The 27,006-nt window shown below is 45.1% G+C and overlaps 1 protein-coding gene and 1 non-coding gene across 3 annotated transcripts; one reads left to right on the top strand and one right to left on the bottom strand.

The window, feature by feature from the left end:
• The first annotated feature begins 36 nt into the window (after nucleotides 1–36).
• On the top strand, nucleotides 37–20,543 carry ACOX1 (acyl-CoA oxidase 1). 2 transcript variants are annotated; one of them, XM_005144282.4, is made up of 14 exons: nucleotides 37–219; nucleotides 1,338–1,497; nucleotides 10,135–10,295; nucleotides 11,988–12,095; nucleotides 12,608–12,727; nucleotides 13,790–13,905; nucleotides 14,082–14,251; nucleotides 14,553–14,715; nucleotides 15,413–15,603; nucleotides 15,824–15,997; nucleotides 16,589–16,694; nucleotides 16,783–16,926; nucleotides 17,694–17,900; nucleotides 18,853–20,543. In XM_005144282.4, exons 1-14 carry the CDS (start codon nucleotides 108–110, stop codon nucleotides 18,901–18,903), a joined length of 1,983 nt encoding a protein of 660 aa, XP_005144339.2. In that variant the 5' UTR covers nucleotides 37–107; the 3' UTR covers nucleotides 18,904–20,543. The 2 variants fall into 2 exon arrangements, with proteins under 2 accessions (XP_005144339.2, XP_005144340.3); XM_005144283.3 differs by lacking the exon at nucleotides 10,135–10,295 and adding an exon at nucleotides 7,271–7,431.
• A 6,004-nt stretch (nucleotides 20,544–26,547) lies between these two features.
• Nucleotides 26,548–26,629, bottom strand: TRNAS-GCU (transfer RNA serine (anticodon GCU)). The gene has a single exon. It is a non-coding gene; the product is annotated as a tRNA-Ser (tRNA).
• Between the last annotated feature and the right edge of the window lie 377 nt (nucleotides 26,630–27,006).

Genomic DNA, 27,006 nt, shown 5'->3' with positions numbered 1-27,006 from the left:
CCGGGCGTGACGTGTGTGGGGGCGTGACCGGCGGAGTGGAGGCCGAAGCGGGCGGGAGGGAGCTGGGGTTGAGGCCGAGCGGAGCCGCCGCTGTTGCTGTCACCAGGATGATGAACGCGGACCTACGGAGGGAACGCGCCGCCGCCACCTTCCAGCCCGAGCTCCTCACGCACATCCTGGATGGCGGCCCCGACCGCACCCGCCGCCGCAAGGAGATCGGTGGGAATGGCTCCGGCCCGGTGACCCTTTACCGCTGAGGGGAGGGCGTCCTGAGGGGGGAGGGGGGGAGACAGCTCGTGGAGGACTGTGAGGGGAGGAGAAGGTTTTTGGAGGGGGAATCGGGTGTGTGGGGAGGCAAGAGGCTGCGGGGAGAGAGGGAGGCCCGGTATGGGGCTTCTGAGGAGAGGGAAACCAGCGAGAGAGTGGGAGGGGGGAGGATGTGGGGAGAGGGAGACCCGGAGAGGGGGTAGTGGGGCGGCTCGCTGCAGGGAAGGGAAACCGTGGGTAGGAACTTCTGGGGAGAGACGCCGGGAGAGGGGAAGCTGTGAGGAGAGGGCTTGCAGGGGAAGGGTGCTGCCTGAGGGAGGGGTTTCTGTTTGATGGGTTAGACAGGAGCAGTGTTGTGTCCCTGATCCCTGTCTTCTCCCCTTCGCTAAAAGTATTAGGGTGGCCGTAACAGAACAGTGTCCTACCTCTCAATTTCCCTTCCTCCAGCGGCTCAGAGGCAACTTCCCATGGGCGTATTTCTTGGGCCCTCTCCCTTTTTTCTTTCTAGTACACTTGTGCCCAACAGTACATGTACAACATGATTGTCACCATTCCTATGATACTTGAGATTAATGAAAGAATACCAACATCTTCTTCCCAGCCCACACTGGGGTGAGACTTCCAGAGGGTTGTGTAACTTCAGTGTCAAAGGGGACTGTGGCTTCTGGGTATCATGGTTTCTAGTTGGCATATTTGGAGTAATAGATGTGCCCTTTTGCAAGGATCAAAGTTCATGAGGCAGCTTTGTTGGCAGTAAGGGTGATTATCTGAGGCTTTGAGATGGTTATTGAGGGGCCTTGCAGGTAAACTGAGGACCTCATTAGTGACTTACCCTCCTGCCAGGTGTGGTTTGAACTTAAGATGTGTTTTATGTGTGGAATGGGAGAATGCCCTGTTGCTAGAGTCCCGTTCTCCAAGAGCTCTGATATCTTTCTAATTGCATTAGCTGTTGTTTTGAATATTCTGTTATCTGTACCCAGCGGTCCAGCAAGTGGAACGCTGAATCATTTCTCACCTGCTGCCTGTTGAAGTTTGTGGAAGCTGAGTTTGTTTTCCTCTTCTGTCTCCAGAGGCCTTAGTTATTAATGACCCTGACTTCCAGCATGAGGATTTGAACTTCCTGTCCCGTAGCCAGCGCTATGAGCAAGCCATCAGGAAGAGCTCTTTGATGGTGATGAAGTTAAGAGAATATGGAATTGCAGACCCAGAGGAGATCTACTGGTTTAAAAGGTACCTCGCTATGGAGTTTGCTGTTTGGATCATCACCAAGGGTGTTAGAGTTGGGCTTTTTCGCTGTGTTTGCTGTCTAAGAAAGCTCAAGACCTGTGTAAAAGCTTCCTGAAGGTTTGGCTTCAGTACGTTGCAGCTGAAACCCTGAATATTGTGTTACCTTAGATTTTTGACTAGAAATGCACCATTAATAATCATACCCTGTTTATTATATATGATGCAGAAAGTAAAAAAATAGAACTCATAGTCTGATAATTTTTTTCTTTTCCAAAAGAAATAAAAATTATACAGAAATATTTTGAATCTGGACAGATATGATAAGGTTGCAGCTTCTAATGAAATCTCTTAAAACTGATGACTTCACTTTGCACTTAGACCTAATAAAGCTACATTACAGGCATAGCTGAAAATGTGCCAGGATAGCTTTTATGTTTATTGTTTATAACTCTCTCCTATTTTCCTGCTTCAGGCTCCTGGTGCTATAGTGGCTCCCTTTCACCTAGAGGCTTTTTGTTGTATATGACCTTTATCTGATAGTATTACCCTTGGATCAATTTTATAAAAGTGTTTTTAATATCTGAGTTTGATTCCTTGCAGATTGCAGGGAAGTAAGTTCCTGACTTTAACCTATTTTTACCCTTAGTTCTGTTAAACTCATTCTCACATAATCAGACAGAAACTGCTTAACAGAGGGAGATTGCACAGCTCTAGACACATCTGGACATAATATGAATACTCTGGCGTGTTAAATGAGCATTGCACATGAAATAATGCAGTGGTAGCATCACAAGCCCCCTCTGACTGGATCTGTGGGAAAGCTGTTGTTAGCCTCAGTGCATGAATATTGGGAGTAGCGAGTGGGAATCAAACTTGTCTGATGGAGTTTGAATTTCAAAGAACTTGGTCTACACTGACCTGCTTCATGAAAGCTCTCATGGCACTAATGGAAATGTTATTTGAAAATTGGCACTGGGGGACAGTGACAACAAGAAGGAAGTTCAGTGACTGCATTGGGTTACTCTGGTACTGTGTGGCAGAAGTTAATCAGTAACATTTTCCTATATGGGGATTATTGGACGTGATAGGGAAGATTTTGTTATTTTTATGGAGGAAACTCAGAGCAGCCTATCCAGCATGCCAGCTATCAGACTTCAACAAAGCTTGCAGTATCAGTGCTGTCTTCTGGTACTGACAATACTTTATGAAGATAGGACTTTCTGAAGTAGTCAAATGTTAGATTCTAGTTTTGTCCTTCCATAAATTTATTTAGAAGTCAGCAATTCTTAACATTAAATGGATGAAAGCTTAGTATTTCATATAGGTACCAAATATCACATCCAGATGTTATGTGCTATGAATAGTTAGGTGTGACTAGTCAGAGCTCATGACCCAAAATCAACTGAAACCATGGGGAAGGATTACTTAATTGTGAGCATTGTGGGTTTCAAGAGACAATTGCGTTACTACAAACTGCATTTTCCAGTATCTTCTCTAATAACACAAAGAATGAAGAGCAGCACATACACTTCTTGCCTGCAAGTGGAGTATGGTTGCTCTGAAAACTGTATTCCGTTCATCTTCCTGATTTCCTTACTTTAACACCTGGTGTTTGCAAGGGAGGCTCTTTGCTTTGTGCTGCATAGGAAAGGGAAGAAATGAATGGATTATTTTTTCCATCCTTTGATTTCATTTCCATTTCAGTATCTGTCCCCACTTTCTCTCCTGCTGAGTGCCAGACACTTTTTAAATTTAGTGAACTCCACCCAACTTGCAAAACCTTATTTGGGACTTTTTTATAAGGGACTTTATTTGTGTAAAAGGTGACTGAGAAACTGAGGTTTTGTTTTTCCAAACTGAATGGGTATAATGGTGTGACATGGACATGCCTTGGACAGAGTTACTGAAATAGATGGAAGTCCTTGATTCAGATGTCAAGTTGTATTTATTGTGATTGACCATCAGATTTTTACATATGGAAGCTTAAGATATTTTGCCATCAATTTCCCATGCCTTGGATTACCCCCAAACAGATTTATTCACATAAGCAAATTGGGGATTTTGAGCTAGTTACTTTCCTGTGGCTTTTCTATACTGCCAGAGGTTCCCCAGGGAGCTTTGTGTCTGACTGACTGAATTTATAGCTTAATTTATGAACAGGAGAGGAGAAATGCTTCTTCCTTCAACTGTCCTGGAGATAAACAGTTGTTGCTGCTGTGACTTGTCCAACTGAAAGCTTCTCCTCCTGTTTCCAAAGGGCTTTGCATTCCAAAACGTAAGAAGATCTATCAAATACAATGAGAAATCATTCTTACTGCTTTTCAGCTAGTTCTTCATGGCTTAACATGTGGGAACACTGCAGTTGCTGCTGTTGCTACAGCTTCTGAAGGCCAGCAGCCTAAAAGTGCTAATAGTTATGATTTTCTTCACAGTCTGGCTGCAGGAAAGTGTAAGTTAGCATGGAAAATGGGAATTGTTCTGTGCTACACAAGTCTGAAGAGAGCAATCTAGTCAGTTTTAATTCACCTTCAAGTTTAAATAACCTTCACTGAGGAAAAGGGGAGTAAATGAAGAAGAGAAAAACAGTTGTGAGAAACTGAGTCAGAGAAGAAGAGAAGATCTGAGAGCTGCAAATCAACAGATGATTCCTGTGTTCATAAGCATTGCATGAATGTGGACTTTGCCTGTCAGAATATGTACTTCTTATTTTGAATCTAGTGTTAGGACCTGGAGTAGCTTTCAGCAAATCAAACCAGCAAAAGCACAGTAGGGCCCTATTAACCACTGCTGAATTAATCTGGAGTTGGATGAGTCTTTTTGATACAGCTAGAAAAAGGGTTTATTACCATAACATCTGTTAACACTGAAGCCCTTCATGCTCTTCTTTGAGAGGGTTACCTCAAGAACCACAAAAAGCTAGAAAAGCTTGCTTCCAGATTGTGTTATAAAGTAAATGGCCTCATTCTGTGACCTAGTTCTGCAGCCTGAGAATCTTTGCAGTTGTTCATTTATCTTTGGAGTCTGAAAACATAGACTTCGCTTCTGTTGTACTCTGTTCACTGATAGATAACACTGTCACACTCATCTGTCCAATACAACTGCCTGTTACTTTGTCGGTGGTGTTGGCTGCAGTGAAATCTAGAAGGATCTATTATTGCCGAATTAGTGTTATTACTCCACATCCTTCTCCCATAAGTGGGTTTGGAGCTGCAGCTCTCCTCTTGAGTTGCTGATTGTCGTGGCAAGTCTGACTTCAGACTGACAGGGCCATTGCTCATTGACCAAATGGCTGATGCCACATTCATCCTGATGTAGCAAAGTCCTTGAACAGTTACACAATGCAGCTTTTGGGGAACAAGCTGTGTAAGTAGTGGGAATGTAGAAGTTGGGAAGGAGTAAGGATTTGAGAGAGGAAAAAGAAGGAAAGAAAACTTGTTCCTCCCTTCACAGCAAATACTGCTTTTGTTTGCCCTGAGTCACAAGGAAAATGGGATTCTCTTTGTCATTCAAATTGTTAAAGGGCACATTAAGGAAATCCTAAACATTCCATGTGGAGTATGCAGAGATGAGAAGTTTCTGCTGTATATTAGCTTTCAGTTCTGTGTTTAGTGAAATAGCATGACCTTCTGACACAGGGATGTTAAAGTATTCACTCCCAAAATGTCATTCTTCTTACTACTGTCAGAGAAGGTGCTAGTTAAGCATGAAACATTTGGCAGTTGTGATTAAGGTTTAATGATAGGCAGTGACAGTTGCTGGTGGGACCTTTAAGAAGATATTTCTGGAGTATTACCTTCAAAGCAGCAGTGTCTGACCTGCTTTTTCTGACAGCAAAGCAAGTGCTGCGCCTTTTTCACAAGTTCTTTCGATGGCTTTTGAAAACATGCAGAGAACTGCACACACTCTTCCCAAGCTGCCCTGAAGCAGTGCATTTCATAGTCAACACTTGGTTTCCCTCTGTGTGTTTGTCCTTTTTGGGCCCAAGGACTAGATACAAAGTAATTGTGCTGTAAGCAGTGAGGAAGTGATGGGTGCTCCTTTTGCTATATAGATCTGAGAGTAAATAACCCATGTAGGAAACCACAGAAATGCTGAAATACTCTGTCTGGCTGTCCTTGTAGCATTTTAAGGCCTTGGTCACCCTAAGTTTGACTTTGTAACCATGTGTTCCTGTAGGCAACAGAATATTTTCTGGTAAGAAAGCTGCTTTGATTGCAAACACTCTAGACACCAGCTTAAAGCCCAGTTAATATGTTGAACGCCAGCTTTATATTATATGATTGGTTTTGCTTCTGGAAAAATCCATCACTTTTTCAGTCTTGTCTATTGGAAAACTGTTCCATTTAAAACAAGCATCTTCAGTGTGCAATTCACTGGTGCTTGAAGAAGTTTTGTGCTGCTTTCTCTTGCCCGAAGGCTGAGCTCCACAGCTTATAGAAGGGATGTGGCTTTGAATTAGCATGTGCTCTCTGCTCCCAAGCACTTATTCCAGTCCTGGTGTAAAATGCCAATCACAAATGCTGTAATTTGACAAACTATGCACAGCATCTGCTATGTAATGTGGATCTGTGTTGTCAACAAGCTCTTTAATATGCTCCCTGGGCAGGTATTAGTACCTTGGGATGAAGGATGTGTCTTTGAGTAAGTGGGGAATTCTGTTCCTGCAGGGAACTCGTTTTTTCCTTTCTCCAGCTTAGGGTTAGAATGGAACACGTTTGTGTACGGTAGATTGAAGGTGGAAAAGCTGTTCAGACTGCAGAATGTTGAAGGGAAGGCGTTGTCATTTACCACACAGATTCTACACAGTGAAACTTTCTAACGTGTTTGTGTTACAGAGCTGCTTGTAATTAGGGATGTACTTTGCCTGCCATTGAGGCAACTAAATTGCTAGAGTTCTCTCATGAAATACCTTCTGTTTTGATGCGGCACACTTAAAATGTCTGACTTCCTTCCATCCCCTCCAGCACTAGCCTGTAACAGTAATTTTAATTGAAGTTGAGTTCTGTATTGGGTAGAAGCAGCTACATGGAACACAGAGCTCTTCTGAGAAGCACTTGGTCACCCAAGAAGCTTTTCCCTTTTCAATACATAGTGCTTGTAGCTACAAGTGGCCTAGTTTTAGGCTACCAGCAGCAGTGGGATTTATTCCCACCAAGCCTGAGAGGTGGGGGAGAAGATAACTTATTTTCATGTCCTCAGTTTAGAGTTCCCCTTGAATCTTTGTAGAAGATTTTTTTTTTCAGTTAAATAGTAACAGCAGGATTCCTGAGTGAAGAAAATGCCTGAAAGAAACATTTATTTCCTCATCAGCATTGCTTCTGAAGGGGGCTACAAGGATGCTGGGGAGCAACTCTTCATCACGGACTGTAGCGATAGGACAAGGGGTGATGGATTTAAACTGAAACAGGTTCAGGTTAAATCTGAGGCAGAAATTCTTCCCTGTGAGGGTGCTGAGGTGCTGGTACAGGGTGTCCAGAAAAAGCTGTGGCTGCCCCATCCCTGGCAGTGTTCAAGGCCAGGTTGGACAGAGCCTTGGGTGACATGGTCTAGAGTGAAGTGTCCCTGCCCATTGCAAGGGGTTTGGAACCAGATGGTCTTAAGGTCCTTTCCAGCCCAAGCCATTCTATGATCCTGATGCCTCCAGATTTGGAGGCTGATTGTGGGACAAAAAAAGAGGTTGAAGTAGGTAAATTATTATCTTATTCTAGGGTTGGCAAAAAGCCTTTCAGGATCACATTCAGACTGAGCTCCAGATCCCTCTATTTCTCTCCTGTAGAACATGCTTGGGCAGTTTTCCTGAACCTTTCGGTCTCCACTTCAGCATGTTTCAAAAAACCTTAGAGACCCAAACGACTGATGCTCAGAAGGAGAAATGGCTGCCCCTGGTCCGTGGAGTCAAGATAATTGGCACCTACGCCCAAACCGAAATGGGACATGGTTAGTTCCCTGAAGGGATGCATGGGTAACCTCTGTTCTGTAACTCCCCTTTGGAAATGGATGATGCTCCCTAGGTAAAGCTAAAAGGGGGAAAGTAAAATGGGTTGGTTAACTGTGGATATTTCCTGTCCTGTAGCTAGACAGCTGCTTCATTTCACATCCTAACAATCACAGAGTTAATTTTGGTCTTTTCCAGAATGCACATCTTAGCTAATCACTGACTTTGTAGTTTACTTTTGCTTTAAGGTGAGGAGGTGGTTCTAAGCTGTGGGAGTCTGAATTTCACTTGAACTGGTTGGAACATGTTAGTCAACAGTACTGTGGTTTTGATTTCTGCCTGAATTTGGGTCATGTGTATCTCGGTTCTTAGTGCATGACTGCCCTGCTTAAACAGGTCAGAAGTACACCTTAGGATGCAATGCAGCATGGTGAGATTGTACAGTTTTGTTTTTGAGAGTAAGATATGCTTTGCCCCAGGCACTTTTCTTCCAGATCCTACTTGATTGCCGCTATACAACTTCATGGAAAGATCTTGGTTTCAAAGAAGAAAAATACCTGATTCCTACTGCTGTTGAAAATGACTCATTCTTCAACTGGAAGAACATTTAATGGATCACAAAACAGTCTTTTAGCCCTGAACCTGGAATTATGGCTGTTAAATATGTGCAAGAGTAGTTCAACAAAGCAGCATTTGTGCTGGCATCTAAACTTGGAAAGCGGAATACGTACAAGTCTGGACAACTGCAGAAGTTAGCTGGTAATGCCAGTTGCTGTTCACTTACAGCTACTTGTGGTAGCTGAAATGTTTGTAAAAGGTGCAACAGAGGGAATCCTGAGTCTGTTCTGCTTGGGAGAGATGGAGTGAACAAACCTGGCTTAGCATCGGAAGCTGAGGCACACCTGGGTGGCACCAATAGAATCCCGTTGACCTTCTTTGCTTTATCACACCAACTTGTTTAAATCAGACACACATTCACACCAAAGTGATTTGTTCTACTCATTATTTCACATCATATCAATGCACTTCTTTGCCTGGTGATGGTCTGGTTTGATTATAGTTCATAGTTCTCATGTTGTTTGGTGGTAAAATTAGTAGTTTGACACTTAATAGGGCGGATATGGTGATAGTGTGGTAAAATCTCTTCATGCTGAATAATTCACATGCAACTGTTTGGCGTTCCTGTGGTGAATGTTGAGTATCTGAACTATTTTATCAGTAAAGCTGCTGCAGCAATTGTCACTGAGCTCCCCTTAATTTAATCCTGATAGTTAGAAACTGGTGATGTGGAAACAGACCTCTGCATTATTGAGTTGAATCCTAGCCTGGATGGGTTACTCAGTTTTATCTTAATGAACTAATTTTAATACATAATAAATTCATGTCTCTTGGAAAAAAAAACTAAAGAAAGAAAAAGGACAAATAGCACAGGGCTATAAAAGAAACCAGGAGTATTGACACTACTGTATTGTTTCTACCTGGGTCATAGCTTTTGCTAGTAAACAGGGTTTTCTTTCAGTCATTGACTGTCAGCTGTGTACTTCTTACCAGTACTGAACTCTGGTATTCCTGATAAGCCATTAACTCTCTGTTGAGCTTGGTCACTGCTCAGTCAGAAAGCTTAGGAAACATTGCTACTGGGTTTATTAGATGGTTGAATTTATTTGTAGGTGTCTGAGATATCAAAGAAAAATGCTACAGTTCTTAGGAAGCTGTAGAGGTAGAGCTAGTTCCTATTAATGTGTTTAGAGGTAACATGAGGATGTGTTCTTCCCACTTTGCTAAGAATGTCAGCTGAGTTTGAGCTAAGCTCAGGTCAGTTGCTCTTTCCATAAGTACCTCTTATTTAAATCTATGTATTCCTGTTAGACCTATTTAATTATTTCATACATAAATGAACCAGATGGACAACCTCTATACAGAAGGTACTGATCCTCCATTTATATCCCTGCTTTTTTAATACTCAAAGCTATAAAATTTAAAGGTTTAACATGCATTTAATTCTGTATATCACAAAACCTTAATAGACCACTTACTAATAATGGAGTTTGACAGAGCTTGGAGGAAGAGTAGCTCTAATGAAACATATTTAATGGGAGAGACTGTGATGATTGAAGAACGTTGGCTTTCTTGCCAAATTGTTTGTGTTCATAACTTTGACTTACACATACAGAGCACTGTCCTTTTAAGAGAGCTTTTAAACATAGCTAAAGTTGAAGGAGTTGGAATTGAATGTACTCTAGTTGCATCTGATCTTTAATAAAAAAGAGAAATTAGATAGCATAGACAGGTAGGATGTGCCTTTTTAAAATAAGAAAAACAAGCTCCGCTGAAACTTGGCTCACTCAGCTGGATAAACTGAGAGTTCTACCTCATTCTACAATGAGGAAAAAGTGGACTTTGTATCTTTCTTTATATCTGAGAAGCATGGTGCACCAAAAATACAGGAATGCTGCAAATATGTTTTATGTAGCATTAGCAGGAAATGCACTGCAGGATGTTTATTTCAGAGTAAGGGTAAGTTATTCAGCCTGGGAAAGGACAGTGCTCTGGTTTCTGTAATACATTTGCTGAATTCTGATTTACACCTGAATCTTTCTTTTTTTCTCTTTTTGTCTCTTTCTGAACCTCCACCATAATCCTCATGCTTGCTTCCTTCCCATAACATTCCCTTCACACTCCCATCCCATGGCACTTCTTCACAGCTTTGTTCATCGTGGACGGCCTGAGCCTCTGGACCTTCATCTGGGCATGTTCCTCCCCACCCTTCTCACCCAGGCAACCCCAGAGCAGCAGGATCGCTTCTTCATGCCTGCCTGGAACCTGGAGATCATTGGCACTTATGCCCAGACTGAAATGGGCCATGGTACAGTACATTCACTAAATGCTCTTTCTAAGAATAGTTTGTGTTCAAAGGAGTCTCCTGCCTGGGAAAAAATGGTGTGTGTTTTCCCCAGTCTTCACGTGTGCAGCTGGGGCTGTAGGGACAAGTGGACTGCTGGAATTTTTAATGGATCATTGTGCCACATGCTGTTTGTCTTTTATCTCCTATAGGATAGTTTAGTGTCTGTAGCTCTATAGATGAGCATACTGAATGCTCTTGTGCCATTCAAACCAGTATAGACTATCACATGTGGCTGTGGTGATGTCAGTTTGATGACATCTGCTCATTTCTACACTTACCATTCTTTCCAGTGTGATTTCTGTTTTTCTCTGCTTAATGGTCAGTGTGAAGACAAAGAACAGAGCTTTAAGGTACTGAAAGATGCTAAAAAGAAAGGTATTGAGTTGCTTGTCACCCTGGGACTGACCTTGGACCAGAGAACATGTGGATGACTTGGTTCCAAAGCTCATGTTTTGTGGGGAGCTTTATTCTCCCAGTTGTTTAGTTCACTCCCATGTGTTCTTTCTAATTGGACCACAAAATGTTTTTAATTGTCTGTCTCAAGTAGACTTTGTTCTCTATTGCTTTTCTGTTGCTTTCAAGTTTGAAGTGGATTTTGATAACTCCAGCAGTATTGTGATTGCAACAATTTTAATTCAGGTTTCAAAGGGATGATACTATGTTTTGGGGATCTTGTTTTTTGACATCTGAGAGTTGCAGATGAGAATAATTTTCTAAAAATGAGCGGGATTCATCTTTGTGTTGAAGTGAAATGTAGAGACTGAATGAAGCACAAATTAACAGCAAGCCTGTGGAGAATCTCCTGCAACTTAGAGAGGTTTGAAGATTCTTTACCAGCAAAGTAAGTCTGTGTTAAGCTGCCTGTGGAAGTCTACCATGAACTCCATGCTTTGGAAATGTGGTTGCATCAAAGTGATTTCATGTTGAAGCTTTCATGTAGAGTTACTGGCTCTGTCAGTCCAGACTCAGGAGTGTTCACAGCTTTCTAGTTCAAGCAAGTAGTCCCAGTGATTTTTGGATTTACATGTGTAGGAACAATGCCACTGCTGAGGCAGTTGTGTGTGAAGTGTAAGGAGTTGGGAGCAGAAGACAAAGAGCTTTCCTGGATTGGTTACCTTCATCTTTTTGCAGTCTCTTCATCTACCTGCATCAGTATCCTAGCATATTCATGCTATATGTGCTGTCTTGGAGCTACGGATGATCTTGTTTGGGAGAAACTGCTCCATCAAGTGAGGAGAATGTAGCCTGATGAGGGAAGAAAGAGATGAGAGGTGCTAATTCTTTCATCTTGTGCTTGAAAGGTAGATGAGTTCTGTTTTTCCATTCAATCAATTTGCAGCTCTAGTGACATCCAGGTGAGTGCACTTTATTGGACTGTTTGAACTGAGCTTCTGGGGTCTGAGATAGAAAAGGTGTCAGTTTGGAGGTGCTTGGAAAATTCGTCTTAGACCACTGGGGGAAGAAAAAGCCCCAAACCAACAAGAACATGTTTTCTGAGAATTAGCTTCAGGTCCCAGAATATGGTCTGACTCTCACTTGTTCTTTCTGAATTGGTACATTACTAGTGGAGTTCAACTTCCGTTTGTCCAGTTCTGTCCTTGTCTCTCTCGTGACTGACTTTCTGCCAAAACAATGTGTTTTGCTTATTTTTAGGAACTCATCTTCGAGGTCTAGAAACTACAGCTACTTACGACCCTGCTACCCAGGAATTCATCCTCAACAGCCCCACTGTGACCTCCATTAAGTGGTGGCCTGGTGGACGTAAGTGCATCACTGTGTGCCAAAATCTGGAATATGTATAGCAGAGCTTAGGGAGGTGATGTCCTGTGTGTTCTGTCTACAGGGTGGTGGTTGAAAGGCAGTCCAAAGAGTTGGGTGAAAGGCAGTTCCTCTTGCACAACAAATAACAGACTTGGCAGAGCCTACTAAAACTTTGCATTGTCTATGTGCTCTGAATTGTTTCTCAGAATCATTCACACTCCATGGATTTGGTGTAATTTTTGACTGGTTGTATCAGAGTTTAGACTTCCTTCGGCTTCACTGACAGGTTTGCCAAGGACTTGTTATTGTGTAGTCAAGAGAATCATATCGTGCAGGTTTCACTGACTTAAGCAACATTTTCTTGCCATACAATTTTGCTGATAACGTGTTGTAAATCCAGTTCTCTAATGCATGATATGCTTAAGGTAATCTCAGATCCTGCTTTAAACAAAGACACTCTATGTATGGAGTTATGTTTGTTTTTTTCTTTCTGACTCCCACTCTTTTTGCAGTTGGAAAGACATCAAACCATGCCATTGTCCTGGCTCAGCTCTATACCCAGGGCCAGTGCAAGGGGCTGCATGCCTTCATTGTTCCCATACGGCAGCTGGGCACCCACGAACCTTTGCCAGGTAAAACTTAAGGAATATACCTGGAATATGATTGATCTGTTCTTCTCTAGCTATATACAGCTGTGTGTGTCTTCTTGATGTATGTGGCTTCTTTCAGTAGCTGATTTCAGTGATTAGTTAGTAGGTCAGAAGGCCTAAAGGAGTCTTTCTTATGACTGAACTACCACTGAGTCATTTTTCATGTCAGGCTTTCAATGGGAAGGTTAGTTTGGAATTTGATCCCAGTATTTCCCAGACCTGCATTCTGTGAGGCAGCATGTCCCACTTTCTGAAAGGGAAAGGGTGACTTTCATCATCATCTAGCTAGAGGTGAGCTGTGAATGATCTTCAGAACTAACTGCCTCAGTAGGAGGACTGCACATATGAAGATCCCCATGTTTTGATGTCCACTTGTGGTTCAACCTGGCAGCAGCTAAACACCACACAGCCATTCCCTCATAGAACTGGAAAAAGGTAACATCTGTAGGCTGAGATAAAGACAGTTTAATAGGACAGAAAAGGAAGGGGAAAATAACACTAATAATAATGATAAAAGAATACAGAAAGCAAGTGATGGGCAGTGCAGTTTCTCATCACCTGCTGGCTGATGCCAGCCAGTCCCTGAGCAGCAGCCACCATCCCTGGTAGGCTCCCCCAAGTTTTATTGTTCAGTGTGACCCCATATGATCTGGAATCTTCCTTTGGCCAGTCAAGGTCCCCTGTCCTGGCTGTGTCCCCTCCCAGCTTGTTGTGCACCCACAGCCTGCTTGCTGGCAGGGCAGTGTGAGGAACTGACAAGTCCTTGATTTGGTGTAAGCACAGTTCAGCAACAACCAGAACTTCAGCATGTTATCAACATTGTTCTCATCCTGAATCTAAAACACAGCACTGCACCAGAAAATTAACTTTGTCCCAGCCAAAATCAGGAAAATGCTTTCTCATCAAAGAGGTGAATGTCCTTGTTAGCTGTGACTTCTAACAATCCCAGGACTGTCTAGAAAACCAGTTTCTTTACTGGAGAAAGCTCGAACCTCTTGTGTGATGTTTAGTTCCCATTTTCTAACATGGCTTTGTCTGTGGCAGGTATTACAGTGGGTGACATAGGGCCAAAGTTTGGTTATGATGAAATGGATAATGGCTACCTGAAAATGGACAACTTCCGAATTCCTCGGGAAAACATGCTGATGAAGTATGCCCAGGTAAACAAGTGCATTCCAGCATATGCTGTTACAAAAGGACATTTCATATGCTCTTGTGGGGTTGAATTGTGTAACAAAAAGATTGTAGGTTACTTTGAGGTGCTACTTGGTGAGTTTAGAGCTTGACATGTGAAGAAACCAATAGGCTGTATTTTGTTGTGTCTTTTTCTTGGTAGGTTGAACCAGATGGCACCTATGTGAAGCCACTCAGTGACAAGCTAACCTATGGGACCATGGTGTTCATTCGGTCGCTCATTGTAGGCGATTCTGCTCACTCACTGTCTCGGGCTTGTACCATTGCCATCCGCTACAGTGCAGTGAGACACCAGTCTGAGTTAAAGCCAGGGTGAGTGCAGTGAAATAAGAGCAGCCTTAAGTGCTGAGAGAAAAACCTCAAGTACTGGAGGGAAGAAGGACTGTGGCTGATGTTTGCTTTAGTACTTGATAGTTTCAGAACACTGTTTCATCCTGGGAAGTGAGTGATCTTTCATTCTTGACATTCTTGACAAATGTCTTCCTCCTGCCAGAGTCTTAGTCTGGCTTGATATGGCTGCAGCTTGTACTTGAGAACCTATTGAGAGCTGAACAGGAATTCTGCAGCAGTTTGTTAGCTGCTGGCATGCTAACTCATCTGTATTTTGCCCTAGGGAGCCTGAACCCCAGATCTTGGATTATCAGACTCAGCAATACAAACTCTTTCCTCTCCTGGCAACAGCATATGCTTTTCATTTTGTGGGAGCCTACATAAAAGACACCTATCGTCGTATTAGTGGAGACATCAATGAAGGGGATCTTAGTGAGCTGCCAGAGGTACTTGTGTCCTCTGCCAATCAGAGGGGTGGTTTTGGATCTTACCTAAGGTTTCTTTGTAGCATGGAAAAAAGGCCTCAAGCCTTTATGGCTTTCACTCCTGAGATGACTTGTACTGCTTGAGATTTGGAGATCCCAGGCCCATTATGTGCTTGTGACTTCTTTATTTGCACTGTTAATTTAGCAGCCTTTTATTAAAAAAATATGAATTAATGCACAGTGAGAAAGCTCCTGTGAATATATTCTTTTACAAGGTGACTTTCAGGAATGATTGCATATTGCTTGAGAGCAGAGATAAGACTGGTCTTAGGCTTATGCTGTAGCTCCTCGATTGTCCTTCCAGGTGACTAGGGTGTTGATCAAAGGTATCAGTACTATACTGAGGGGTTAGGGTTGTATAATGGTAGTTTTCAGTTAGGGATTCTGTCTGAGAACCCAATGTGACAACAGACAATTGAAGAGAGTTTTGCACATGCAGTGTGTAGGGACAGAAAGAATGGGCTACTCAAAAGAAGTCTTTACAGAGGTATTCACAAAGTCTTCCTCAGGGAAGAGTACTTAGAAGATGAACCAGAACCTGTGGGACAGTGGCAGGGTGGTGTTGACTCTACTTTTTCTGGGAGCCACAGTACTGGGCATGTGGGCAAGCTAAAACTGGAAAATAAATATCTAAACTGGCTTTGCTTTTGTCCATCAGCTCCATGCACTGACAGCAGGGCTGAAGGCGTTCACTTCCTGGACTGCCAATGCTGGTATTGAGGAATGTCGAATGGCGTGTGGTGGGCATGGCTACTCTCGCTGCAGTGGCATTCCTGACATCTATGTCACATTCACCCCATCCTGCACCTATGAGGGAGAAAACACAGTCATGATGCTGCAGACAGCTAGGTATGATAGCTCTGTCCAGAGGCATGCTTGCCTTGACATTATGATCTTTGAAGTGATGAACAGAAGAGTATCCCATTTTCCCGTGAAACTCATATCTTCTGTTTCTGTCCCTTGCCCTGTTTTTTTGACAGAAAATAAGTTCCTTGCTAGTCTGAGCCTAGGTAAGCTGACGTCATTCAAACAACTCCTGTGTAAGAGTTGCTGTTGTCTCTATTTCCAGATTCCTTGTCAAAAGCTACACCCAAGTTAGTTCTGGGCAGCGGGTTACTGGCATGGTGTCCTACCTTAATGATCTCTCCAGGCAACGTATCCAGCCACAGCATGTGGCTGCCAGGACTGTGATGCTTAATGATCCAGTCAGCTTGGTAGAGGCCTACAAAGCACGTGCTGCCTGGTGAGTTCATGCTTCCCAGACTGAGCCAAGAACCAGTCAAACTGTGTGTCTCGGGAGGGGATGATGATGCACTGCCCTGTCACTGTGGTTTGCAAAGCTTTGCTCCATGTGTTGCTGTCAGGTAGTGACACGCTTTACCAGATTAGAGTCAGTGTCAAGTGGTTTTGAGGTTAAAGAGGCTCCTTAGCTCCTCTGTTCTCTGTCCCATTTTGAAGTATCTCTTACTTGCATGTAAAATACATTTACGCATACAAATCCATTGTTCAAACTGCTGAGAGATGTATCTGGAGAGAAACAATCCTGATACTAAAGCCTGTTGTGAAGGAAGTCTGAGAGTAGAACAGATGCCTACACGGAGTAGATATTCAGGTACCACAGATATGCTATCCAACTAGAGCTCTTACTCTCTAGCTGCAGCAGTGATGATTGATGATTTAGAGCCACAACTTTTCACTCAGTTTATTCAGTTGTGGCACATGATCTCAGAGTAGTTCAGATGTGTTAGTCTGAAATTCATGTGAATTCAGTGTATGTAATCCTGTTAACTGTAATGTTACTGTGTAATCTGGTTTTCCTCCTTTTATGAAACAGGCTTGTAGAAGCTGCAGCAAAGAATTTGGAAGCTGAACTGAACCACAGAAGGAGCAAGGAGGATGCCTGGAATAAAACTTCTGTTGATCTTGTACAAGCATCTGAGGTGAGTGATATGTCTGATAAAGGAAAGCACTAGAAGAACTTCTCACCTCCTCATGAACCTGATTCACTTCCCTTTTTGTTTCTTGTAGGCACACTGTCACTATGTGATAGTGAAGCTCTTCGCAGCAAAGCTGGCTGAGGTCAGTAATGCAGCAGTCCGTGCTGTCCTGACTGAGCTGTGTCTCCTGTATGCACTCTGTGGCATCAGCAAGAACACTGGGGACTTCCTGCAGGTTGGTGCCTTCCTCCAACACTTTAAATCTTTTAGAACCAGACTCATTGTTTGCAAAGATGCTTTAAATGTGGAGTTGCATGAGTGTTTTGGGTAAGTTTTGGTGACTTCCAGAAGGCCATTAGCAGTGCAGGTCTGATGGAAAGCTCTTGTCAAGTTTTAATGGCGATCTGCTACAGAAGCAGAGTTGGATGATAAATGATAATGTGGCAACAGTCTAGGTTAGCTTGAGTGTTTTACAGTTGATGACCAGGTGCTGTATGTTCGAAACCAAGGAGTCAGTAAAGGAGATGCATGTTAGACTTCAGTGAACGGGTTTATATTATCAGGCATTACTTCATTCTCTCTGTTTGAGAATGTATTTGTGCAGCACTGTTTTACTTTGTCTTCAGGCAGGCACAGTATATTTTGTCTTCCCATTTTCCTCTTCGCTGCTTTTAGTTCCCTGAAACCAGGCTGAATTTAATATGCACTTACGCATATTCTTCAGGACATTTGCTACTAAAGTAAGTTCAGGCAGTCTAAAGAATGAGTCTTCTACCCAGGGTTAAATAGCTGGGCAGCATTGTGAGTTATGCTAGGCAGCTTCTTTTGCTTCTGCACAATGGCAAATTTGATTACTTAGCACTTGGGGAAGAACACCAAAATCCACTGTTCTGTGAACTGCTGTGTTTGAGGAAAAGGTTGACCTGTGTTAGAACACAGGGGAGGGGAAGGTTCTTGTGGCCTGGATTCTCTTCTGCTAATGTCCATTTTTCACCCCCAAAGGCGGGTATCTTGACTGATGCCCAGATTACTCAAGTGAAGCAGCGTGTGAAAGAGCTCTTGGCTGCGATTCGTCCCAATGCTGTGGCCCTGGTGGACTCCTTTGACTTTCATGACAGTCACCTGGGATCGGTGCTTGGCCGCTACGATGGCAATGTCTATGAGAACATGTTTGAGTGGGCAAAGAAATCCCCACTGAACAAAACAGAGGTAAAGAACCTTACTTCTTTGTTTCAGGCCATGTGTGCCTAGAGAAATAACTCCATTTAGAGTTCTGTGCTGAGACCATTGGATCAAAAGGAATTGATGAAGGGGGGAGAAAAGTCATTGGTGATAATAGACCAAATTAGCAACCCAGCTTCTGCTCCTCTGCTTTCAGCATACTTAGTTCCTCTCCTTTGTGTACTTCACATGCACCCTGTGGGACAACAGAGTTTCTCAGTCAAGAGGGAGGAAATCATGCTCCACAGAGAAACAATGGAGTCATCTCATGGAATTTAAAAGCAGTTATCACTTGCTGTTAATTCTGCTTAGTGACTGCAGCTGTGAAAGTCTACCTTCTTCCTGGCAAAATGACTGGAGAAGATAAATTGCTCTCAGTAGTACTTCAGTGTCAGGTGTTGCATGTCTGCATCTGAGCTAATAAAATAAACTGAGCTGAGAAGAGGCAGTGTCCTTCTTCCATTAGCCAAAGCAGAGGTCTACATCCTGGCTCAATGGCCTTTGATGCCTCTGTTTGATTTGGACAGACTGTATCTCCTATGATGGGCTGATAAGAGACGGCAGCTGCAGTTGAATCCCAGCAGAACTTGCTCCATTTTATTGAGCTCCTGAAGTCAGTGGGGCTTAGGAGCTTCATTAGTCCCCCTAGGAGACCTCTCCTATTTGTATTTTAATTCAAATACCCCATGATCTGTATGGATGTGAGATACCTTGCATTCTTTTCTCACAAGAAAGGTGGTGGGGAGGCTCTTTTCTTCGGGAGGGTCTTTATATTGTCGCACAGACACTCAAATACAGGAGTTAGCTGGCTGGTCTTACACCTCCAGAGTGCCTCTGAATCGGATTTCCTTAGTCTAAAAACTCACTGCAAGATGAGAAGAGCTAAAAATGGGTTAAAGATGAGGCCTGATCTGCTTGTAACCACTGTCTCCTCTTACAGGTTCACGAGTCTTTCCACAAACACCTGAAGCCAATGCAAGCCAAGCTGTGAAACCTGCTGGGTTTTTTCCTGAGCTGAAAACCGTGTCCTTCCTTCAGGCACCTAAATCAAAGCTCTCAAACCCTGGTAGCTGTAGGACAGTGAATAACTGTAGCCTTTCTTCCCACTTTTCTGAGTCAAGGAGGTGTTTGGGGAGAGTGCATAGGGATCAATGCCTGTTTTTAAAGTGCAATTCTAATGGTAAGATGTAACGTTTTAGAAATCTGGGAAAGCTTTATCTATTCACACAAGGATTGCTTTTGTGAAGCTGCTAACTGGAGACAAGTTGCTGTCAACTGGAAAGGTAGCAGGATTTTACTACTAGGTAGTTAACAGCCCTCAGGCCATGGCTTCTAAAGAGCAGTTATGTCCTCCCCCCAAAAAGCATCAATGTCTTGATTTTGATTTTATTTTTAAGATTAGCACCACCTCTCTCCTTGTTTGGCAAATATTTATGCTCCCTAAAACCTCCTGCATAGCTTTGTGCACATCAGTCTGCATGGGCACTCCTTTCCTGAGGTAGCTGGGAAGGAAATACCCATCCTCCTCTGGAGCTCTGCTTCCTTCATCCTTCCAGAAAACATCCTCATGTTTTCCAGTGCATCTTTCCACTGCCCTGCAGCAACAACTTTTGCTGTGTGCCTTCTCCACCGCTGGCTCCAGACTCTTAGTGTGAAGGTGAAGGAGAATATAGTGATGCTGCTCTGAGGGGGGGGGGGAAAGAAACATGCAGTAGTAGTAAGCAGGTAGGTGCTGCTAAGAGATATTTTGCCCTTCCTCTAACTTAGTGTTTTCATGGCACTATTTCAAAGCACTTTACAAATGTTACGCAATGAAGATTCGATGTGAAAAACTGCGTGGAGTGCTAGAAACGGCAAATTTGACCTGGAATGATGAAGCCAGTATCTGAGAGCAGAACTCGGTTGACCAAGGTCCTTGGTTCCTCAGGGAGGTCCTTCCGGTTTTTAAAGACATTCTTAGAGAAATTGACAATCCCAAGTGTCCAGATTTTTTCCTACCTGTGCATTTCCAAGGAGCTTTCTCTGATTTGCTTAATTTTAATTTTATATTGACTTGGGATTTGGACAGAGCTGTCTGAATTTAACGGGACAAAGACTGAACTTGTAACAGAACCTCCTGATGCCCTGGGCCATCAGTGCAACTGCCACTGAGCAAACTCATTGCTATTCTTCAACACCACTAACTTTGTCCAGTAACAATAAAAGCTCTCTTCATGCAGAGAAGAGCATCTCAGAGCTTCAACTGGTAAAAAGCTTTTAGTGTAGACCTAAATCCTGCAGTTGTGAGGAGCTGTTGCTCTGACGGCTTTGGTATCTGTTAGTCTCTCATTTTGGATCAGTTTTTGGGATTACTTTTTCCTGGCACTAACTATGATCAGACACAATGTTTGCCTCCACCTGCAGGAGCTAAACAGAAAGAGATGTTAAATAAAATGATTAAACTTGCCTTTTGGCTGCAGAGTCTTTCAGGTTGAATGGATACCAAAGGAGGCAAAGGGGCGCTTTGCCTTCTGTTCAGTTGATAGACCTGGGGAGAGGTGATGGAGGAGCAGGTTAAAATTACACTGCTGAGAAGAGTACTGGTGAACTATGTATAGATATAATAAATGACCAAACTGTTTTCAGACAAAATGTGTCTATTTTGTGCACTGCCTTCAGGATCTCATGTAAAGTAGCAGAGTTGTGAGGGTGGTGTCGGGCAGGAGCAGCTTTAACTCACATACGCTGTTGATGGATTGGTTCAGCCGTGTTTCCGGATGGCGATGTGTGTGTTGATGCTGTGCTGCCCTGCGCCGGGGCAGGGCATTGGCCACTTGGTTCATCTTGCCGCTGGTGGCGGTGGTACTCGAGTGTCCCCCGTGTCTTGCCGGGCGCACCGGCCACTAGCGGCGGTTTGAGCTGCGAGCGGTGCCTGTGCGCTGTCTGTCAGCGCTGCAGGCTCATTCCTCTGCACAGGCTGTGCAGCGCTGCGGGAAAGGCAGCGCCCGGCCCCGGCTGCCGGAGCTTGCGTTTCCCATCGGCTGCGGTGGAGGGCTGCGGAGGGGAGGGATGGCAAGGGCGGGGAAAGGGAGGGGAAGCCGGGGTGGGCAGCGGTGGAACCGAGCTTGAATTTGTCTCGTTTCAGGCTCCCTTCATTCCAAAATGTCTGTGGGTTCGCTGGGGATGCCGAGCCGGGCCGAGGCAGGAGGAGAGCCCTGGGCACCAGCTTGCAGGGCAGTGAGAAGTGAGTGCGATTCAGACACAGCCTCTCCCACCGGAAGATCCCTCTGGGCTGCCCAAGCCCAGCGTGGCCTTGAACACTGCCAGGGATGGGGCAGCCACAGCTTCTCTGGGCACCCTGTGCCAGCGCCTCAGCACCCTCACAGGGAAGGACTTGGGCCTAAGAGCTAACAGAAGTTTCCAGCAAAGGCTGGGTGCCCCCAGCTGAGTGCATCTTGACCCCCTGCTTGTATCACAGGGCCTTCCTGGGGATTTCTTCAGCAGGAGCTGTGCAGAGAACAAGGGAGCTGCAGAGGTAAGCCCGAATTTCAGGAGAGAGCCTGGATGTCCCGAGGGCTGGGGCTGAGCTGGGATGGGATTGCCCCTGGTATTGCCCCATGCAAGTCAGCAGTGGGGTATCTGGGGTGAACAGTGAAGTTTGGCTGAAGAGGTAAACCCTCTCCAGCACCCGTGTGGGGTGGGGAAGATGGCCTTGGGTGTTCCTGGTGCTTCTCCCGGGGCAGTAGGATCTCAGCTAAGGAATTGGGATATGGCGGGGGTTGAGTGGGCATTCTTCCACCCCACAAAGGGAGGAAAACCAGGAGCCAGAGTGAGGGGTGAGGAGTTTCCAACATCTGCTCATCTGTGATGTTTCTCCTCCCTGGCATGCAGGAATCCAGTACTCCTGACAGAGCTGCTGTAGACTGAGGCGCTGTGTGCATAAATATGCTTCATCTCAGCCCCATGTATGCTGCAGCCAGGAGCAGTTACATGCATTATATGCAGCCATGTGAGCAACACCCTCCCTACTCCCATCCTTGTCCTCTTGCTTTCCAGTCCATGAAAGACCTAGAAGTTTTGATCCTGGCAATGCCCAGAATGAGTCTTAGGCCAGGGGAGACACCTGTGAAAGATGCTGGGAAATGACTTCTTGGGAGGAGAAGTAGAAATCGCAGGGAAGCACCTGGCTCCCGAGAAAGTTAACAAGGAGATTCAGCTTTCCTTTTCACAGCCTGCTTGCAAATGAGCAGGGCATGTTTTTGTGTAGGATAGGGAACACGAAATGGTCTTGTTCCTGAAAATCCCTTTCCTGGTCCCTTTTTGGGGGAGTGTTGTTCTGGCCATGTGTTGTCCCCTGGGAGATCCCTGGCCTCCTACCAGGCTGTGATTACAACGCTAGCATCAGCAGCGAGAGCAGCCATGCTGCTGCCTCCCTCCAAACAGGGTTTGGCTGTTCCCTGCTACAAAGTGTTCCTGGTGGGATCTTCTTGATCTCTGTGGGAAGAGAGCCAGAGGGGTTGCATTTAGGATACGCCTGTCCCCAAAGTGCCCTGCTCCTCCACAGGCCCTGTTCTGGAGATGATTCCTGGGGACATTTGCATTTTCACATGTTCTTTGGTTGTTAATGACTGTCTGTAACACTGGGGAGCCCTTGTGTCAGGGGGATTCTGCCCAGCTTCCAGACTGGGGCAACGGTTTCTTGGCACAGCTGAGATCTGGTTGTTAAAGCCTGTGCTTTAGCCAAGATCAGCATCTCTTAACCTTTAAATGCGCTTTAGGTGAGTTAGGTAAACTTTCTTCTCCCCTCTTCCTTTGCCTGACAATGTGCATAGAAGTGCATTATTGCACCCAAAGTGTGAGTTGCTTTCTTCTAGGAGAAAGAAAATGGGGAAAAGCTGAACAGAAGAGTAATTCTTCACTACTTGAAATACGTTGTAGTTGTCATTGCTTGTCTGCTGCTTTTTGACAATTGAGTACATTCAGAGTGAAGTATTGTAGAATCATAGAATGGTTTGGGTTGGAAAGCACCTTAAGATCGAGTTCCAGCCCCCTGCCATGGCCAGGGAGACCTTCCACTAGAGCAGGTTGCTGCAAGCCCTGTCCAAGCTGGGCTTGAATGCTGCCAGGGATGGGGCAGCCACAGCTTCTCTGGCCAACCTGTGCCAGCGCCTCAGCACCTTCACAGGGGAGAACTTCTTCCTTATATCCAACCTGAACTCCCCTGTTTCAGTTTGAACCCATCACCCCATGTCCTATCACTACAGTCCCTGATGAAGAGTTGCTCCCCAGTATCCTTGTAGCCCCCTTCAGACACTGGAAACTGCTCTGAGGTCTCCACGCAGCTTCTCTTCTCCAGGCTGAACAGCCCCAGTGTTCTCAGCCCATCTTTGTATGGGAGGGGCTCCAGCCCCTGGTCATCCTTGTGTCCTCTGGACTTGCTCCAAGAGTCCCATGTCCTTCTTACGTTGGGGACACCAGAACTGCACACAGTGCTCCAAGTATCTAACCCTTGTAGACAGGCAAGAGGACTTTCTGAATTCAGAATATTGGATAGGTTTGGGGTTCAGATTTCAAAACTGCTCTAGATTTGGAATGATGATGAGTTCATATGAAGCGACACCATCCCAGCAGGGAAATTGTAATGGGGCAAAAGTTATGAATTATTTCAGTTATATTTTTCATTAAACATGCAGTTTATAACTGCTGTACAAACTAAGTTCCAGTACTGGGTCATGATCACAGTTAAACGAGATGGAATTAGTTTATTCCATCAGGATTTTAAATGTAACTTTTGTTTTAGGCAGATGAATCTACTGCACTGTTGTGGTTTAAACCAAGCCCCACAGAGCTCGTGCACTCCCCCCTCTTGTTCCCCCAACTCCCTAAGGGTTGGGAAGGAGAAGCCAAAGAATGTAGCCCCCACAGGTTGAGATAAGAACAGTTTAATAACTAAGGTATAACACAAATCACTACGGCTACTACCAATAATAATAATGATAAAGGAAATAACAAGTGAAGAGAATACAACACCTCACCAGCCACCGACCCATAACTCATCACACCCTGCCTGACCAAGCACTGACGGATACCCCCTCCAACACCCAGAGCCCCAGCCCTTCTGGGTAACTCTTGGTTACATCCTGGGCATGACGTGCTGTGGTATGGGATACCTCTTTGGCTAGCCTGGGTCAGGTGTCCTGTCTCTCCTTCCTACCGGCCTCCCCTCCTCCCTGGCAGAGCATGAAGCTCAGAAAGTCCTTGGGCAAACCAAACATTTGAGCAGTAACTCAAAACATACTTGCTATCAGCAACCATTCTCAGCCCAGAAGTCAAAACACAGCACTGCACCAGCTACCAAGAAGGAGAAAAATGACTGCTACTGCTGAACCCAGGACATGCACCTCTTCTGCTGTTGCTTCTGGTGCTTCTGCTCCTCCAGCTGTTCCTGAGATAGAAGAGAATTGGACACAGAAGAAAGTGATAAGGCAGCAATTGTTGGCAAAGCAAAAGTAGTTGTTAGAACTTCACGAAAAACAAAGAAATAAGAGCTGAGGCTGGAACAGATTAAAGTACAGCTGGTGAGCAGGAGAGGTGATGAAACTTCTATAGTTGCATGTCACTTTCCTTTGCACAGCACTAAGCTCTAGTGGTAACTGCTGTACATTGGTTTTTGCTTGTGTTAGGCATGTGTAGCTACTTTAGGACTAGAGCAAGGGAAGTTGATCTGGGGATCCTGAACAGTGCTGTTACCTAAAAAACTTGAGAAATCAGGGGAAGTCACCCAGAAGGGACTGATCGTTGCTTGGGTCTGTCTGGGTATTGGATGGCAGGTACTGAGCAATTGTATTGTGCAGCACTGCCAGGTTCTCTGTGTCCCCTGTTTAGTTTTAGGTTATCTCCCCTCATTATTTCCACTATTACTATTGTTATTATTGTTGTAGTTATCATTACTCTTATTAATGTTATTCTTATATATAACATTATATAATTATCACACCCTGTGGCTCTTCCATTCCTTTGATTCTCCCCATCCAGCCTGGGCTGGGAGCAGGGTGCACAGTGCTGAGGTACTGGGTTTGTACCACGTCAGGCTGGAGCTGGGGCAGCCGGAGCTCTGCTGGGCACAGGGTGCAGGGGCACCCAGCAGAGAGGGATTTTCCAGGGCTCCCCAACCAACCAGCTTGTCTCTGAGAGTTCTGCCCGTCTGCTCCTCCCTGAGCCTGGCCTGTGAGACGAAGGTGCCGATGAAGCATCTCCTCTCCCACACACTGTCCCTCTGAGCCAGGGCAGAGGAGGCCATGGTCCCATTTAGCTGGGGGAGGCTGCAGGGGAAGGCGGTGCGGGGTGGGATCAGCAGCACTCTGGGCCCTTTGACCAAAGCCCAATCCCTTCTCTCCCATGAACCTTCTTTGTGTGCTGGTCACAGGTACCGATTGCCACGAGGCATTCTTGGCAGTGCCAGCTCTTGGGAAGTGTGTCCAGAGTGGGGCAGGGTGGGCAGAGCAAAAGGCCCACTCATGGCTGTGGCAAGAGCTATCCCGAGGGAATGTGTAGGGATTAGGAGGGAGGCAGGTGCTCAGAGAGGCAGCAGTGCAAATGTGTTGTAAGAGAGGGGAGGTGGTGCTGGCAGGAAGAAGCTCCAGCTGCCTCTGAGCCTTTCAGGCCCACCCTGGACCATTCCTGGCCCTCGGACCTCAGCCAAGTTGCTCCTGACCACCCGGGACAGCAGAGCCCTTGGTAGCACAGCTGGCTCCTGCCTCCAGCTCTGCAGATCCCTGCTTTGTCACACAACTGGTTAAGGGCTGTGTGTGTCTCGAGTATGAGAGGAGGCTGTGAGTGCTGTGGGAGCTGGGATTCTTCTCCTACCTGATGGGAGAGGATGAAGAGGGAGCCAGACTCATCCCAGCAGTACCAACGGGCAGTGCAAGAGGTAAAGGGCACAAATTAAACACATGAAATTCAAGGCAGGAAACCACTATCTTAGTGTGAGGTGGGTCAAAGAGTGGAACAGATTGCCCTGAGAGGCAGTGGAGGCTCCATCCTTAGAGATGCTGAAAGCCCAACTAGATCATGTGCTAAGCAAGTAGCTCAAGGTGAGCCTGCTGGAGCAGTTGGCTGGCACTAAAGGATCTCTGGAGGTCCCTTCCATTACCAGCAATTCTGAGACTCTGTGGACAGGTAAGAGTAATGTCTCACATCAAAATCTTACTTCAAATGTATTTTCCTTTTTGATCCTATCGCCTGTTGAGCTTTTCTGAAGGCAAGGGGAATAGCATCCACTGCTCTTGCCTTCTCTATCAGGCTACTCACCTCCCTGTAGAAGACTACAAGCATGGTAAGGGTGACTTCTTCATAAACCCATGCTTCTGAATCCCAAGCACCTTCCTCTGCTACCTGTTCTTGTAAAACACTTCCCAGGTCTTTTGCTCTCTCATCATTGCAGACGATAAAGGAATCAAGGAATCATTGCATGGATCAAGGAGGCAGTGAGATTCCTGTGAGTTTATGGATGTCCCTTGTTTCCCTTCTTCCTCTTGCCTAGGTGCAGGCAGAAGAGGTTGAGGTGTGTGTGGAGCCACTTGAAAACCTTGCAAGATCTCTCCAGGCCACTGTCATCTCAAAACAAAGCCTTATCTGGGGCACACACTGAGCTCATCGACGAGGATGGGATTCGAACCCATGCGTGCAGAGCACAATGGATTAGCAGTCCATCGCCTTCACCACTCGGCCACCTCGTCAGTGCCCTTCTGCTGCTCTGGTTTCCGGTGGCTCTTTATTCTGTTTGACATGTGAGAGTGTGGTGGAAAATGACTGGTTTAGGGTCTCTCAAAAAATGACTGTCAAAGGTATTAGCAAGAGCAGTTTATAAATAAGGCATGATTGGACAGAATTTGATGGCAAGGCTCACTCTACTACTTATTACATAGATGAAGTGTAGAGAGGGAAATTGAGGTGACAAAGAGCTAAAGGGGATCGGTGTAGGGCCTGAAGGCATAAAGATGTAAGGGAGACCCTGCTGCTGAGTCCTGAAGTTCAGAAGAGATGCCCACTGCTTTCTAAACCTCTGATGGAGACTGGGTGCATCTGGCCCCTATCTTAGTCTCAGACCTGGCCA

This window comes from Melopsittacus undulatus, chromosome 11 (assembly GCF_012275295.1).
Source record: "Melopsittacus undulatus isolate bMelUnd1 chromosome 11, bMelUnd1.mat.Z, whole genome shotgun sequence".
Taxonomy (NCBI): Eukaryota; Metazoa; Chordata; class Aves; order Psittaciformes; family Psittaculidae; genus Melopsittacus; species Melopsittacus undulatus.
The sequence above is the reverse complement of the archived record's forward strand: the minus strand, read 5'-3'. Positions and strand labels throughout refer to the sequence as shown.

Bases quoted from the DNA above. Each gene is read 5' to 3' on its own strand.
- ACOX1 (XM_005144282.4), top strand. From the start codon at position 108: ATGATGAACGCGGACCTACGGAGGGAACGCGCCGCCGCCACCTTCCAG. The intron at 1,498-10,134 runs GTACCTCGCTAT...ACTTCTTCACAG, and splicing joins GAGATCTACTGGTTTAAAAG to CTTTGTTCATCGTGGACGGC. The intron at 10,296-11,987 runs GTACAGTACATT...GCTTATTTTTAG, and splicing joins CCAGACTGAAATGGGCCATG to GAACTCATCTTCGAGGTCTA.